This window comes from Salvia splendens, chromosome 6 (assembly GCF_004379255.2).
Source record: "Salvia splendens isolate huo1 chromosome 6, SspV2, whole genome shotgun sequence".
Lineage (NCBI taxonomy): Eukaryota > Viridiplantae > Streptophyta > Magnoliopsida > Lamiales > Lamiaceae > Salvia > Salvia splendens.
Genome location: NC_056037.1, coordinates 25,296,882 through 25,312,903, shown reverse-complemented (window position 1 = coordinate 25,312,903; position 16,022 = coordinate 25,296,882). Strand labels below are relative to the sequence as shown.

At 40.2% G+C, this 16,022-nt stretch overlaps 1 protein-coding gene across 1 annotated transcript; it reads left to right on the top strand.

Annotated features, from left to right (window-relative positions):
* The first annotated feature begins 7,777 nt into the window (after window positions 1-7,777).
* LOC121809563 (lysM domain-containing GPI-anchored protein 2) lies at window positions 7,778-9,844 on the top strand. The gene is made up of 4 exons (XM_042210268.1): window positions 7,778-8,584; window positions 9,184-9,307; window positions 9,368-9,546; window positions 9,618-9,844. Exons 1-4 carry the CDS (start codon window positions 7,927-7,929, stop codon window positions 9,710-9,712), a joined length of 1,056 nt encoding a protein of 351 aa, XP_042066202.1. The 5' UTR covers window positions 7,778-7,926; the 3' UTR covers window positions 9,713-9,844.
* The last annotated feature ends 6,178 nt before the right edge of the window (window positions 9,845-16,022 follow it).

Here is a 16,022-nt window from a genome sequence, read left to right as displayed (position 1 = left end):
TGCAAGAGTGATGACGGGAACCAGAGGATGGATGACTATGAGGAGAAAAAGCACAGAGATGCGAAGATGGCTAACTGGGCAGAAAGTACCACTTCTCGAATCTTGGTGGAAATCGAAACAAGTCAAGCTTAGAAAAGCAAATGCAAGCTCGTAACTCAAGCGATCTACCACATCCTTAGAGCTACAAAGTGTCAGGGAGTATCCTGTCTTATAACTTTTCCTTTGTCAGTCCTTCTTAAAAGTCAAAAAAAAAAAAAAAAAATATATATATATATATATATATATATATATATATATATATTTGAAAAAGAATTTTCGGAAACCTATCTGGGAGGAGTTTTAAATTTAAATGATAAATCTTAAATTCACGGGAGAGAATCTCCGACTAGTAATCCACAAAAAATCTCTTGTTTTGTTTCCTTGCAGCTTTCTAATTAATATTTAACTGAATAAGTGAGAGGGAGAATATCAAGTGTAAATTGTTTTTAATTTGAAAAGGTGAAAAGGGGGGGGGGGAATTGGATGTGTAAATTGTTTTTAACCGAGAATAGTAAAAAGCGGAATTATTTAAGATTTGAAAATTGGCGCATGAAGGAGAACATGTGTTGATGTCATGGCGACTGTTTCCACTTTCCCCTATACTCCTATATCCGCGTTTATCTCTCCCTTTTCCCCACTTCCAGTTAACCTCTTCAATCCATCAAGTAAAGAATTTCCAAACATATTTCTCTCAGATTTCAAGCAAAACCTCACTCATTCACCAACTGTGGTGAAACCTTCTGCCTCCCACCTTCACCATAAACTTGTTTCCGGCACACGGGTTTGCCTGATTCCGGAAACCTCTCGCCAGGAACCTCCAACACCCTCCTCCTCGTCTTCGTCGACTACCGACTCCACTCAATCTCCAGACACCTCTTCAAGCGATTTGCGAGCATGAAATCCCAGGGGGAAAATGCAAAGAGTCGAACCTACGGTGGAAATGCCCTATTCGTCCTCCTACCAAGCAGTCGGCATCAAAAGCAAAGAATTTTCCCCATCTACACCTACCAGCCCGACATCATCGTCCTCACTCGGGTTCAGCGACGGTCAGACGTTTGAGGAAATCGCTTCCGAGGTGATTCAGGAGATGCGCGAAGCTGAAGAGAGGGAGAAAGAAAAATCAGAAGAAGGACAAGGAGCTGGGCAGCCGTTACAGATTTTCCAAAGCGGCTACCAGGGGTCCCCAAGAAAACCCCTTTAGGGAGGTTCGTGACCTGACAGGGACAGATGAAGAGGGGGAAGCTGCGTCTGATGAATGGAAGAGTCAAATGGAGAACACGGTGAACTTACTGATAGTGGAGAATGCAGAGCAAAATACTATGTTTAAGGCTCAAGGGGAGCAATTGACCAAGGTGGTCAACCTGGTGGACAGCGTGATCTCATGGATGGACAGGGAGACTCAATCATCTAACCAACCTTCAGCAGAATGTCCTTGGCGCCAACCTCACGGGAACCTCAGGGAAGAGGAAATTAGCCGCCACCTCCAGCCAACCACCAGCTACCCTACCGACTTCTTCCACAGCCAAAAGGAACAAGCGGGAGGAGCAGCCTGGCTCCTCAAGGAGCTAAGAAGAAAAACTGAGCTAGCAAAAACCAAGTAAACTTTACATTCGGTTTTAGTCTTATGTTTTTCTCTACAGCATTCTATTGTCTTTCTTATATATATGTGTGTTTCTCTGTTTTATGTGATCTTCTCTCACTTAGCCCATAGCTTGATTTAAGTGTGAGGAGTTTGTTTGTAAATATGTTGTTCTTCTCTTTTTTCTGTTTACCTTCTCCCACTTAGCCCGTTGCATAGTCTAAGTGTGAGAAGTTTGTCTGAAGCTTGATAAACATGATTTGTATTGATTATATGTTTTTGTTGCCTTCTCCCACTTAGCCCACTTTCCGGGCTACTAAGTATGAGAAGTTTGGTTTTCCTTGTTCAAACACTGCCTACCCTGTTTTCCACTTCATTTAGTTCGCTTGAGGGAAAGCTGAGATGAAGTGGGAGGGGGAAGTCAGTGTAGTCAGTGTAGTGTACTTTATGTGTTTTTTTAGATAAGAACTGGTTTAAAAATAAAGATAAGATTCCCTTCGTAAAAGTAATTGAAGAAAGGATGCATGTTGATTTGGGAGTTTCCCTTTTTTTAATAAACCAAAATCTGTTTGGAAGATGTAAGGAAGATGGAAATGGTTTTAATCTAAACCTTCTGTGAAGCCTTCTACAATGTGAGTCATAAGCCAGAGTAGAGCACTTTCTACTGAAATGAAAAAATTTGAGAGACTGTCATTGATGCTTAGAGGGAAATGACACAAGCTAGTGAGGACTAAAGGCAATATGAATAACCAGTTGAGTTGAATTCTTTCGAAGCATATGGACCTGCCTCATTGTAAAGGCACCCCCTAGTCACACCTTTTGAGCCTGAATTGCAGTGACCCTTCCCTTTGTAAATCCTTAGCTTTCATGTCATATGAACAAGGGGATAGGCCGGGGTAATTCTCCATCAGGGGTAAGAGATAGGCTGTGAAACAGGGGAGTAAAAAAATATATAGAAAGAAAAGGGCAGGAAACTTTGTAAACTGACCCAGAAAAATAAGAAAATAGAAAAGAACGATAGAAAGAAAAACGAAATTAGAAAATGGGCAGGAGGAATGTATAACCTAACCCCCAAAAAAATAGAAAATAGAAGGGCAGGAAATTATGTAACATGACCCTAAGAAACAGCTAGATAAGGCCAAAATATCCAAGGGTAAAAGTTTCAGATTGTATGAAAGGAGGTTGTCTCAGTTTTGTCCCTAAGTTCACATGTCCTTCATATTTCTACACACATTATGAACTTAGTACCCATAGAACTCTCCCATTTATACACTACAAACCCTGTCCCGTTACAACCTAAATAAAGACCTTAAGGAGTTAGCTTCTGACAATAGAACTCTAGCACCAATGGTATGGCAAAATGAATGAGTAAATAGTCCTAACAATTTTTGTGAGGATTGAGTGACTGAGTGAATCCAAATAGTTGGAAGATAGAAGCTATCTTAACAAACGGACAAACATGATTAGGTAGAAGAGGGGAGGGAAAGGAATCTGAGACTGTAGATGATTGGATTGATCTTAAGCTTGTGTGGACAATTGCCAAACAACATAAACCAGTTCTGTCTTTTTTGTCTTGTTACTTGTTTACGTGTTTAGTTTACTTTTATGTTTTTCTTTCTAAACCATGTACATAGTACGTTTTTTCTATATTCTTTTGAATAAGAACCATGCTTTGAAACTAGCCTCTTTTTCTTTTCTTTTCTTTTCTTTTCTTTCATACTTGAGGACAAGTATGGGTTAAGTGTAAGCAGTTTGATGAGACTCGTTTCATGTATGTGTTCTATAGTAAAACTTCATCAAATTCGGTTAACTAACGTCTAATTTTGAGCCAGCTGTGTGTATAAGTCCACCGTTTTCAGAAACTGAGTTGATCAACTGGGCGGACCAATGGATCAGGAGAAGGAGCCAAATTGCTGCACAAACGGATCAAGTTAAAATAAATGACACGCAGCGGAGCACCCAATAAGAAGGGTAATGGTCGCACAAGAAAAATCCTCAAGGGCAAAGGGTAAAGATGACCTTTCAAAGAACAAATGCCATAAGTATCAAGACCTCACGCCTTCCTATAAACAGAGATAGAGAAGGAGGAAGGAGGCAGCGTCCGTTGGTGTCACTCATTAGTTTTCAGCTCTCTTCTAGAGCTGGAATTGGGAGCTCCAAAGACTTCATCTTCCTATTTTCGCACACACAATTGGTCTTATTCTAGTTTAGTTTAGTTGGCGTTTTGGTGTTGGTTTCCACACTTTTAATCTTTTAGTTCTGTTATTCCGTTTTGAGAAGAAGCGATGAAACAATTTCATGCTTTCCTTGTTAGTTTTTCAGTTCACTTTTGGATGATATCGACTTTTGATGCTTTGATTTAGTAGATTTGAAGTTATGTTTTCATTTTCGACTGATATGTTCTGTTTCATGCATGATACTTCCGATCTATTTTGATTTCTGTTTTATGTCGCACATATTAGCTCATAATGTTTTGTGATGTTTCGATTTAGTCAGATCTGATGTTTTACGCTTGAAAGTTCTTAGGGTCTTTAGATCTAGCAGTTTTTGTTTCGCTCATGCATGGGTATGGGTTAGTTTTGTGTTTACGTAGCAGCAGCTTAGATTTTAGGAGTGGATTTAATTTTAGGCGTTGTTTGATGTTCCTCTTCTGTAGTTTTTCTTAGATCTGTTCTTTGCTATGTTTTCCATGATGATTTTTTGAAGAAGATGAAGTCGTTAAATTGTTTTTGCTTTATCGTACACTTTGCAGGGGACTAACAGTCTCCCGTTTATCCTGTATGTCCATTTATGGAAAGTTCAGTTGAGTTGATCAAGTAGACTAGTTAAGCTTTTATGAGTTGATCAGTTTGGTAGCTTTAATCTCTCCAGTCCAGTAGCTAACTTAACCCACCCCTAGAAGCGTAGCAGCAGCCATTCCCATTTCGTCTCCAGCATGCAAATCTCTAACGCCTCATCTCTGTGGGATCGATCCTTACTTCCCTATACTAGTTAATAGTATTAGCGGGTTAAGGTTTTGAAAACACGCTTCTGAACTCTTCTTTTCGTCTGGCTCGAGTAGGAGTCGGTCGAGTTGATCAGGCCAAATCTTTGCTGGGTCCACTAACCTGTTCTCACAGGTAGAAGGGCATACAATTGGCTAACCGGATCAGTTTGAAAATCCAACTTGAGCAAGCCACAATGATAATAGGATGAAGAGAGAAGTCAGAGCGAGAGTAGTCTTTTCGGTATGGTGGAATGGAATGGGGAGAGAATGGAATGGAGATGGGAATGGAATGAGGATGGGAATGGAATGGGGATTTTCTTTGTGCTTGGTGAATGTAAGGTTTATAAATGGAATGGAATTATTATTCCTTGATTGGTTTCATTCCTATACTTGGGGTAACTACAAATAATTTAAGAATATAATGGAATTAAATAAAATATGAATAATTAATATGTTGATTCTATAAAAAAATAATTATTCTAAAATACTTTTGTTAAATATTTTGGATCGTATTAATTTGTACTATGTAAATGAGTATGCATATGTGATGTATGTATTGTTGAGTGTGTGTATATATGTGCTGGTGCGTGTGTGTGTGTTCATATGTGCATGTCTTACTGTGTGTATGTGTATGTTTCTGTGTGTTTCTGTGTGTGTTACTGTGTGCGTCTGTGTTTGTGTGTTGTAGTGCGTGTGTGTGTTACTGTGTGTTGCAGTGTGCATGTGTGTTTGTGTGTTGCAGTGTATTTGTGTGTGTTGCTGTTGCTGTGGGTGTGGGTGGGGATGGGGGGTTGGGTGTGAAATGGAATGGAATGGTCATTTTTTAGCTAAATGGAACGAATGCATATTCCTATGTGGAATGAAATGTTGATTCCAAATAGAGTTGTCAACTGGGTCAGGCTGGCCCAGCCCAACTCGGCCCAGCCCCGGCTTGTCAGATAAATAGAACGGGTTTGGGCTGGGCTTGTTGAGTGTAACGGGCTCCATTTGGGCCTATTTGTAAACCCAAGACCGGCCCGTAATCAGGCACGCTAGAAGCCCAGCCCAGGCTCGGACCAAGCCCAGCCCAGCGTCAACCCACTTAGTTAAACATGTTTAGGTTTAGGATTTAATTAGAACTATTATTATTAGAGCATCATAGTGGCGCGAAGCTCCCCGCGGAATTCCCAAAAACACCTCCTGCCACGTCATACGGACTTCCCACTGCACTGCCACGCCATACGGACTTCCCACTGCACTGTCACGCCATACGGACTTCCCACTACACAGTGGCGGAATTCCCCGCGAAATTCCCGACAGACTTCCCACAATAAAAAAAATCACAAATTAAACAATTCCCGAAATTAAAATTTCGACACAAATAGGGGGAAAAATTCCATTAAAAAAAGAAAAGTACATTTCACCAAATTAAAAAAAAAATACATTCCATGAAATGAAGTTCAACGGGATGTATTTATAGAAATTAAAAAAAAAACATTTAATTCAATAAACGGAAATTCCGTGCGAACGTCCGCGGAACTGCAAATTCCTCGACGGAATTCCGTATCCGTGCATGCCACTCATAATGGCGGACGTCCGCAACGCAATTCCCGCACGCAGGTGGGAATTCCGCGGTGACGTCCACCACTGCTGATGCCCTTAAATGGCAATACACTATTAATGAATAAATTAGTTTCCGAGTTTTAAAAGTCGCATGTCAGCCGCTCCATTCTCAATTTTCATTCCAATCGGTCTTTTTCTCTCTTTCTGCTTTAATATCATACCTCTCTGCACCCAGTAACAATCTAGGAACAATTATATCTCCATCAATCTTCTTCCCAAAAATCTCATATAATCGGTTATGGAGGAGAGAGGAGTTAACTTTCACTATTTCCAATTCTCTAATTCCAAGTTTCCAACAGGGTATAATCTTAATTGTTTTATCTAATTCTCCTATAAATACTTGTAATTATATTTTGCATTTCATCTTCGTCCCTACTCCAATCCTCTTACTCTTATTCTCTGCCTCCTCACTCATTGTTGTCGAGAATCCAATTTCTTCCAGCCAACTGTTCATTTCGTGGATTTGTCGAGAATCATCGATCGAAGTTTCATTTGTCTGATTTGGTGTTGCTGAACTAGCCTAGCCAATTTACATTTAAGAATTTTTTGTTTTTTAATTATTATTATTAAATTGTCAAAGCCCGGCCCAGCTCGACCCACTGACCAAGTGGGTCTGGGCTGGGTTGGGTTGAGATATATGAAAATAAGCCCGGCCCGACACAGCTCGTTTCACACCCTGCGCTTGGGCTGAGCTGGGCCTCAACACCCTCGGGCCTCGTCGGACTTGGGTGGGGCTGGTCTAGCCCGACCCAGTTGACAACTCTAATTCCAAAGGGAATGGTGATTCCTAAGGAATAAAAATACCAAGCAAAGGAAGGGAATGGAGGTAGGAATCCATTCCATTCCACCATACCAAATAGCCCCTAAAATTTTTATATAGGAGTATCTTGTTTAAATTTTCTAGTTAATTTTGACTGTTTTCAAATAAATAAAAAAAAATTATATTAGTCTTATATTACATGCATATTTATTTTTGAATAATCGTGTTATATGATCTATTTATGATTATAACTATCAAATATTGATTAAAACTAAGTTGTCGTTCGGCCTACCTTATTGATTAAATATTAAACATATCAAATATTGATTAAAACTATTAATTTTAGTTATTTAATTATTTTAATAATTAATAAAAAAATTATTGTTATTATTTAAATTTATTATTGTTATTTAAAAATTTAAATTTAAAATTTAAATTTATAAAATTAAATCTAATATTGAAATAAAGAAACAAAGTGAAGAATGACAAAAGGGAGAAGAATGATAATTTTAAAATAATATTAGATTTAGTATATCATTGAAATAATATCAGATTTAAATGTCAAAAGTGTAAAAAAACTAAATTACTCAAACCCTCAAAAGGGTATTTTCGTATAAAAAATAACAAATGATCAATTTCGAGATAAATCCTTAGTGCAGAGATGTCTGACTATATTTTTAAAGTCATGGGTAATGGGCGAGATAAACCCATAGTCAGGACTAATTTTGTAGTTAACTCTTTTAAAAATCAAATTTAATATCGTTGACCATAGAATATAAATTATTCCGGAGAAGTTTCCCTGACAATTTCGGCGGCTCCACCTCCCCACTCCCATCTCTATCATTCCCCACTGTAAATTTCCTCCCTTTCCCACCTCTTCTGCCGTCAACTCCCGTCTTCCACGGCATCTCCCCATCTTAAAGCCCCCCTCTCAAAATCAATCAATCAATCCCACAAACCATGGCGAAGCCAACTCCCCTCTCAATCCCCCTCCTCTTCCTCATCACAATCACCATCGCCATCCCCTCCACCTCCGCAAAAACCTTCCGCTGCACCACCGCCGGCGCCACCTGCCAATCCATAGTCGACTACCTCCCCCCCAACCGCACCACCCTCCGCGCCATCCAATCCCTCTTCTCCGTCCCCCACCTCTACTCCATCCTCGGCGCCAACAACCTCCCCCTCAACACCACTGCCTCCACCCCCGTCCCACCCCAGCAGAGGCTCCGAATCCCCTTCCCCTGCCTCTGCAGCAACGGCACCGGCGCCTCCCGCGGCCGCCCCGTCTACACCGTGGTCCCCGACGACGGCCTCTGGCACATCGCCGCCCAGGTCTTCTCCAACATCGTCACCGTAGCCGAGATTCAGGCGGCCAACGGGATACCGAATCCCGATAAGATCGAGGTGGGCCAGAATCTGACCATCCCGCTGCCGTGCAGCTGCGACGAGGTGGGCGGGGCGGCGGTGGTCCACTACGGCCATGAGGTGGCGGCCGAGAGCTCAATTGAAGGGATTGCTCAGCAATATAATGTGTCTCAGGAGACGCTGATGCAGCTCAATAACTTAACCGGGCCTCAGGATCTTAAGGCGCAAGATATTATTGATGTTCCTTTGAGAGGTAACTAATCCAATTCAGGCTTTCCTTTTTTTCCCCAAATTCTGCACTTTTTTTTAATGAATTGAAAAATCTTTATGGGGTTTGATTTGATCTATTACAAGTCTAACCTTTCCGAGCACAGGATGTATCATGATTACTGGGAATGAGAAAAGATTTCATTTTTATTCACTTGTTGACTTGGTGTCATGTTTTTCGAGAAGGGATTGCTGGGAAAGTGGGAATGGGATATTTTAATAAGTTTAGTAGTCGGGCCGGGCCGGTGCCCGAGCTATGATATATATCATGAGCGGTACGGAAATAAATTGAGTAATATGTTCCTTTATCCAAGAAAAAGTAAATACAAATGATTTAATTTTTATTTACTTGTTTATCTGTCTTTGGCCAATGATGTTTACCAGTTTTTCTCTTTTGTTTGTTCTTTCTTCTTCTCATTTTCGTGTATCCAGACACGCCCTTAGAAAAGACCAATGTTTCTGAAATTGATGATCATCTGCTCGAATTATTCTGGGATTTTGGTGGCATGATAGAAAGTGAATTTAAGAATTAGGACATGTGATGAGGATATTACTGATTTGATCTGTCTCCTCCCTATCCCACAGCTTGTTCTTCAATGGTAAGCAATAACTCGTTGGACTACCCTCTGCTCGTCCCGAGCAATGCCTACGTCGTCACTGCCAATGCTTGTGTGAAGTGCAAGTGTGACAACAACACTGCAAACTCGATGTAAGTGGAGAAGATTTGTATGCATAACTGATTGTTCCTAATTGGGGATAATTTGCTCAGGCTACAATGTGAACCTGCTGGGATGATAAATGCATCATGCCCCGTAATCCGATGTGATGCCTCACCAAATTTGTTTCTTGGAAACACAACGTCGTCCGGTTGCAATGCCACCACCTGCTCCTACGCCGGTTACAACACAACAATACAAACTATGCTGGATTCGGTCTCAACTTGCCCCGGTAGGTCTTCCGTTTTTTTTAGCAATTTCTATTATTGTTTTGCTAATAAGCAACGTCGTCTTTTGCTGCAGCTCCTCCCGGCCCCGGATCGTCTGCAACTACTTTGAATGGCTGGAGACTTGTGATTTTCATCAATGCTGTCATGCTTTGTTTGCTTTTTGTCTAAGTTGTTGCAAATTGCTAGGTTGCATATTGCTAAATTTATCCAAATTTTATTTGGGAAATTTGAATATGTAATTTTGTAATGTGAGGTTACTTCAATAATCATTTTGATATATGAATACCAATCTTTTATGCCTCTCTTTTCGTCATAAATGTGGAAGAAAAGATGATTCAGTCTTAAAATCAGCCAGCTTGGGTCAAGCCTAATATGGGCCGGTTCGGGCCCGCCACTAGTTAAAAGACATGGATTTAGACTAAACCTCCATTTAGACTTTTTTTTAATAAAACCTCCCTCTTTTTGTAGTAGAGACATTTCTTTTCGTCACGAGATTTAAGAAAAGTTGTGTAAAGTCAGTTAAGTAATGAATAATAAAGTAGAAAAGGAAAAAGTTAGAAAAATAACGAGAGAGTAAAGTAAGAAAGAAAATTTTTTTTTATTGTTTTTTGTTAAAAAAGGAAACGATTCGGCTACAGTGGTACGGAGGGGGAGTACATAGTCTAAGCCCAAAAAAATTAGAAATCCAGCCCAGACTGGCAAAGCACTAACTTTATATTGTGATTGTTTATATTCTAGTTTTTATTATACTTATCCCAATTATTTGTAACTATTATTATTTTTAAAATTCCCCCTAACAATTGGATTATCTAAAGAATAATTGCATAAATTTTAATATACACGTCTTTTTAAAAATAGAAAATTTTTGAAATATCACAAATTCGAATGCATAATTAGTAAAATAAGAGAGATAGAAAGAAAAAGTCATTATTGTTAGTGGAGAATACATCTCACTTTGTTAGAGAGAAAAAATTTCAAAAATAATAAGTTTTTAATTTTAAAGGACAAACTAAAATGAAAATAGTTTCTATTTTTAAATGATAGATGTCGTAATAATATTTTATATAATTCTAAAATCATTCAACCGTTTCAGTCGTGAATATGTGTCGAGCCAGGCCTCAACTGACTTGGCTGAGATATGCTTGTGCAAAATGGATACAAATATGACGAAGAGATTGTTGGATATTTGATCTAAGAACCCCCAACGTATGAGTTTGGCAGCGATCTCCGTGAGTTTGGAAACCCAACAATCAGTAGGAAAACTTGTGATTTTTTTATTTTTTAGGGATAAATGCTTAAGTGGGCTTACATGTCATAAATTCCTTGGAGTAAAACTATTACTTCTTCCGTTCTGAAAATTTATCACTTATTTCCATTTTTGTCCGGCTCTAAAAATTTATTACCTTTCACTTTTATCCATTTTCGTCCGGCTCTAAAAATTTATTACCTTTCACTTTTATCATTTTTTTGTAGTGAACCCAACTTCCACTAACTCATTCTCACTCACGTTATATTATAAAACTAATATATAAAAGTAGGACCCACATGTCACTAACTTTTTTAACCCACTTTTTATTACTTCCTCCGTCCCAAGGAAGATGACCCCGTGGCACGGGATTTTATTCACTGTAATTTTGTGTGTTAAGTGGAGCGAGTAAAGTAAGAGAGATGGAATAAAGTAGAGATAAATGTGTTTCCATTTTTAGTAATAGGTCATCTTGGTTGGGACAAACTAAAAGGGAAAGTGAGTCATCTTCAGTGGGACGGAGGGAGTACATTTCTTAAAACCCGTGCAGGGTTAAATGGTGGCGAATTTTAAGGGACGGAGGGAGTACTTACTACGCTCCTGTGAGAGTTTAGTTTGATAAGAAAGATGTTATGCATTATGTGTTCAACTAATTTAAGAGTTGCCGGTTTTGAGAATTTAAGTTTAGTTTGATAAGAAAGATGTTAGGCATTATGTGTTCAACTAATTTAAGAATTGCCGGTTTTGAGAAACTAGTCATGTTGGAAGATATGTGTGTATTATTCATTCAACTTGTTCATTGACATCTACAATGTACACGCCTATTAGAGAAGGATTTGTACATGGTAAGTTTTACCCTAATTACACAATAGGAAGATTATACTAATTCCCTAAATTATGTGATTTCAATCAATCTTCCTTAATATCCACCAATCTTCTTCCCATTTACTTAGATTTTTTCTAACACTCTTCCTCAAGTGAAGTAATGAGATCACTCACTCTTAACTTGCCCAATACCTCATGGAAGTTCCTAGCATCAACGGTTTTTGTAAGGATATGCGCCAACTGGTCTTCAGATCTCACAAAGGGGAGTTCTACAGTCTTGGATTCTATGTTGTCTTTGATGAAATGTCGATTCACCTCGACATGTTTGGTACGGTCATGCTGGACTGGATTCTCAAATATACTGATTGTCGTCTTATTATCACAGAACAGCTTACACGATTTCTGTGAGTTCAAATCCAGCTTTGTCATCAACTTCTTCAACCATAGAATATCGATCAGACCACTCTTGATTCCTCGGAATTCTGCTTCAGCATTTGATAGCTCTACCACCTTTTGTTTTTTGCTCCGCCATGTGAACAAGTTTCTCCCTACAAAGGTGAAATAACCAACAGTTGATTTTCTGTTATTTGGATTTCCCGCCCAGTCAGCATTTGTAAACCCGTGGATCTCCAAATGTCCATGATTTTTTAACAGAATTCCATGGCATGATGTCCCCTTTAGGTACCATACGATCCTTAGTGCTGCTTCCCAGTGAGCTGCTTGAGGTGCGTGCATGAACTGATTGACTACTCCAACTGCATAAGCTAAGTCGGGTCTCGTATGGGAAAGGTATATCAGTTTCCCAACAAAATGCTGATATCAAGTGCGGTGAGTAGCTTCAGGTCCTTATACTATCTGCAGGCCATGATTCTGAACCATATGAGTGTCAGCTGGCTTGCATTCCAGTAGTCCTGTTTCAGCTAACAGGTCATAATTCTTGGGACTGATAAAGATCTCTTTTTTTGACCTCAGCACTTCGATACCCAAAAAGTAGTTCAGCAGTCCTAAGTCCTTCATTTCAAATTCTGTAAATAAACTCTTTTTCAGTTGATCCATCTCCTTTTCGTCATCACTAGTGAGGATCATATCATCCACATAAATGATTAATTTTCATTCTCTCTTATTTAGAAACAATGTATGGTCAGAATTGCTCTGCTTGTACCCACACTTCTTCATTACTTTTGTAAACCTTCCTAACCAAGCTCTAGGCGACTGTTTTAGCCCATACAGTGTTTGCTTAAGGTTGCCCTCCTTCCCTCCTTCGAATTCCCCGGCAAATCCAAGAGGCACTTCCATGTAGATGGGCTTCTTTAGTTCCCCATGCAAGAACGCATTAGTCACGTCAAACTGATGGAGTGGCCACTCCTTGGTCGCTGCTATCGAGAACAACACTCGAATAGTACTCATCTTGGCTACAGGTGAGAATGTCTCCGCATAGTCCACTCCATAGGTCTGAGTGTATCCTTTGGCTACTAGTCTCGCCTTGTATCTTTCAATCGACCCATCTGGTCTCCGTTTGATGGTGAAGACCCATCTACACCCCACAGTCCGAACTCCATCAGGTTTTAGACAAACCTCCCATGTATTGTTCTTTAGTAGGGCTCACTTTCAAGGAAATTACAATTCATCATTGTTATAATTTTCCTAGACCCCGGGTGATAGCATTGATAGCCTTTCTGATTTATTTCATACCCCAAGAACACACATTTTAATGCACATGTAGAAAATTTTCCCCTTTCATGTTTTGGCACATGCACATAAACAGAACAACCAAAGATTTTAAGCGGAAGGGTGAGAGGTGTAGGGGTATCAGTTAAGGATGAACGAGTTTGTAAAGGATTTTCATACCCAAGATTATTGTAGGCAAACGATTAATCAGATAAACAGCAGTGGCGACAGCTTCGGGCCAGAGAAACTTAGGAACAGTGGAGTCAAAGAAAAGTGCTCTCGTGACTTCTAGTATTATCCTATTTTTTCGCTCAGCTACCCCATTTTGTTCAGGAGTGTAGGGACAAGTGGTTTGATGAACTAACCCTTTACCCTTAAAAAACTCTGTCATTTCCTTGTTAACAAATTCCTTGCCATTATCAGACCTAAGGATTTGAACAGTGGTTTGAAATTGTGTCTTAACCATTGTAAAAAAGTGAGTAAAATGTTCAAAAACTTCAGATTTATTTTTTTTAAAATATACCCAAGTCAATCTAGTGCAATCATCTACAATGATAACAAAATACTTAAAACCATGATCACCAATAATAGGAGCATGATCCCAAACATCAGCATGCACTAGAAAAAAAATAGTTTTAACACGAGTATCACTTGATCTAAAGGATTGTTTCTGGCTTTTAGCCAAAAACAAGATTCACAAGTATTATATTTAAAATGAGAGAACTTTGGAAAAAGTAATTTTAAATAACCCGAGGATGGACGCCCCAGTGTGCGGTACCAAAAGCAAGCTTCCTGATTAGCAGATCCGTGAGCAATCATCGCGGTGCCACCTTGTTGAGCAATCTCATCCACATAATAGAGGCCTTGACGCTCCGTGCCACGACCAATATCATCCTCGTCTTGATATCCTGTAATACACAGAAGTTTGGATGCATCGGTAACGTACAGTTTAATTCTCTTAACACATGGCTAATAGACATGAGCTTATGAGACAGTTTGGGGACATAAAGGCAATTTGTGAGCTTTAAGGTTGGAGAAATCTCAATGGTTCCACTCCCACTTACAACAGTCAATTCCCAATCAGCCATTTGTATGTGGCTTTTCTTTGCTCCATCAAATTCAGAAAAATTATTTTTATCATAAGACATAGTGTCGCCCCACAATAAAAAAATCCACCCTTTCTCTTTAGAATCAGTTGCATCAAGGGGCGCAAAACGATTGGGACTCAAAAAGGACTTTTCAGAAATTTTAGGGGCCCTATTTCGAATTTCCTTATTATGGGGACCTAATTGCATACAATTGGAACTCAGGGGACTAGGCTGAACACTATTCATGCAATGGGGTATATTTCTAGCGTCACAAATACTTGAGGGAGTAAATTGCAATTTAAATTTTCAACCACAATATGTTACCTCCACTTGAAGCGCCGCCTCCCTTCCGTTCTGCAAACGCGACTTCCGCGATTCCGGTTGCCACCTCCACCCTGCGACTGACCGCCGTCCCCTATTCTCCCACGGGTGACGGTGACCTCCCGGTTGCCCGCCCCTTGCGGGAACAGCCCTCCTCCATCCTCCACAATTGCAAGACGGGCTTTGGTCTCGTCCCACCACTCCAGAAATCCGACAAGGAGGAAACAGGTTTCTCTTGTATGCTTGTTCTTTCCGCAGTGTGAGCACCACATTTTTTATTTGTCGGGTTTGAATCCGCGGCGGTTGTTGGGTGGCTGTGTGGTGGTTCTTGGTGGCGGCGGTTGGTGGTTTGGGCGTTGCTGTGGTTTGTTCCTGGCTGCGAAGCCGAGCCTGATTCTGCCCGATGATGAGTCACCGGTAGTCGCACCGGTCGGGGAATCCAAGCTTGCTGCCGGCGGCATGATCTTGAGCTGATGTAGCCTCTCGCTTCACTCGTCCATACGCGACTTCGGTTGAGGGCAGTGGGTGTTCTTTTAGGATATCTCGCCGGATTCCTTCATATCGTTCACTCAATCCTGTGAGAAATTTGAACAGTCGCCTTGTCCCCATGAATGTTCGGAATTGTCCGACTCCTTTGTCGCAACAGTCGATTGGGAGATTTTTGCATCGATCTATTTCTATCCAGATTCCGTAAAGGCGTCGCCAGTAAGTTTCGATCCCTTGATCTCCTTACACTATCTTACTCGCTTTTTTCTCCAGATCGCATAACAGGTACAGATCGGAAGTGCTTGCGAAGGTAACGAACAGACTCTCCCATAGAGCCTTTGTAGTTAGGTGGTGCGCGAAGTCCACAACGATATCAGTCTCGATATTGTCGACTATCCATGAGAACACGATCATGTCGGTTTCTTCCCATTCGGTATAGCCCTTCGTTCCTGGTTCCGGTGGCACTGGTATGCCTGTGATGTGTCAATTGGCTCGCCTTCCTCCAATGGCTATTCCCATTGAGCTTGACTGCCAAGGTGACATGTTTACTCATTCTCAACCTTGAATCGTCTAGATTTGGTTTCTCCTCTTCACCGTCTGACCTGTTGTGTAGACTTTGATTTCTGCCCTGTTTGATGATTTCTACCTTGTTTTTTTGGTCGAAGGTTTGAGGAAGGTATCGAACAATGATGAATCAAATTATGAGTTAACCGATTGAAATCGAAAACCAAGCTTTTGATATCATGTTGAAAGATATGTGTGTATTATTCATTCAACTTGTTCACTGACATCTACAACGTAAACGCCTATTAATAGGCTAGAGAAGGATTTGTACATGGTAAGA

Coding starts and splice junctions, on each gene's coding strand:
- LOC121809563 (XM_042210268.1), top strand. CDS start 7,927: ATGGCGAAGCCAACTCCCCTCTCAATCCCCCTCCTCTTCCTCATCACA. Junction 8,585..9,183: donor TATTGATGTTCCTTTGAGAG/GTAACTAATCCA, acceptor CCTATCCCACAG/CTTGTTCTTCAATGGTAAGC. Junction 9,308..9,367: donor AACAACACTGCAAACTCGAT/GTAAGTGGAGAA, acceptor TAATTTGCTCAG/GCTACAATGTGAACCTGCTG.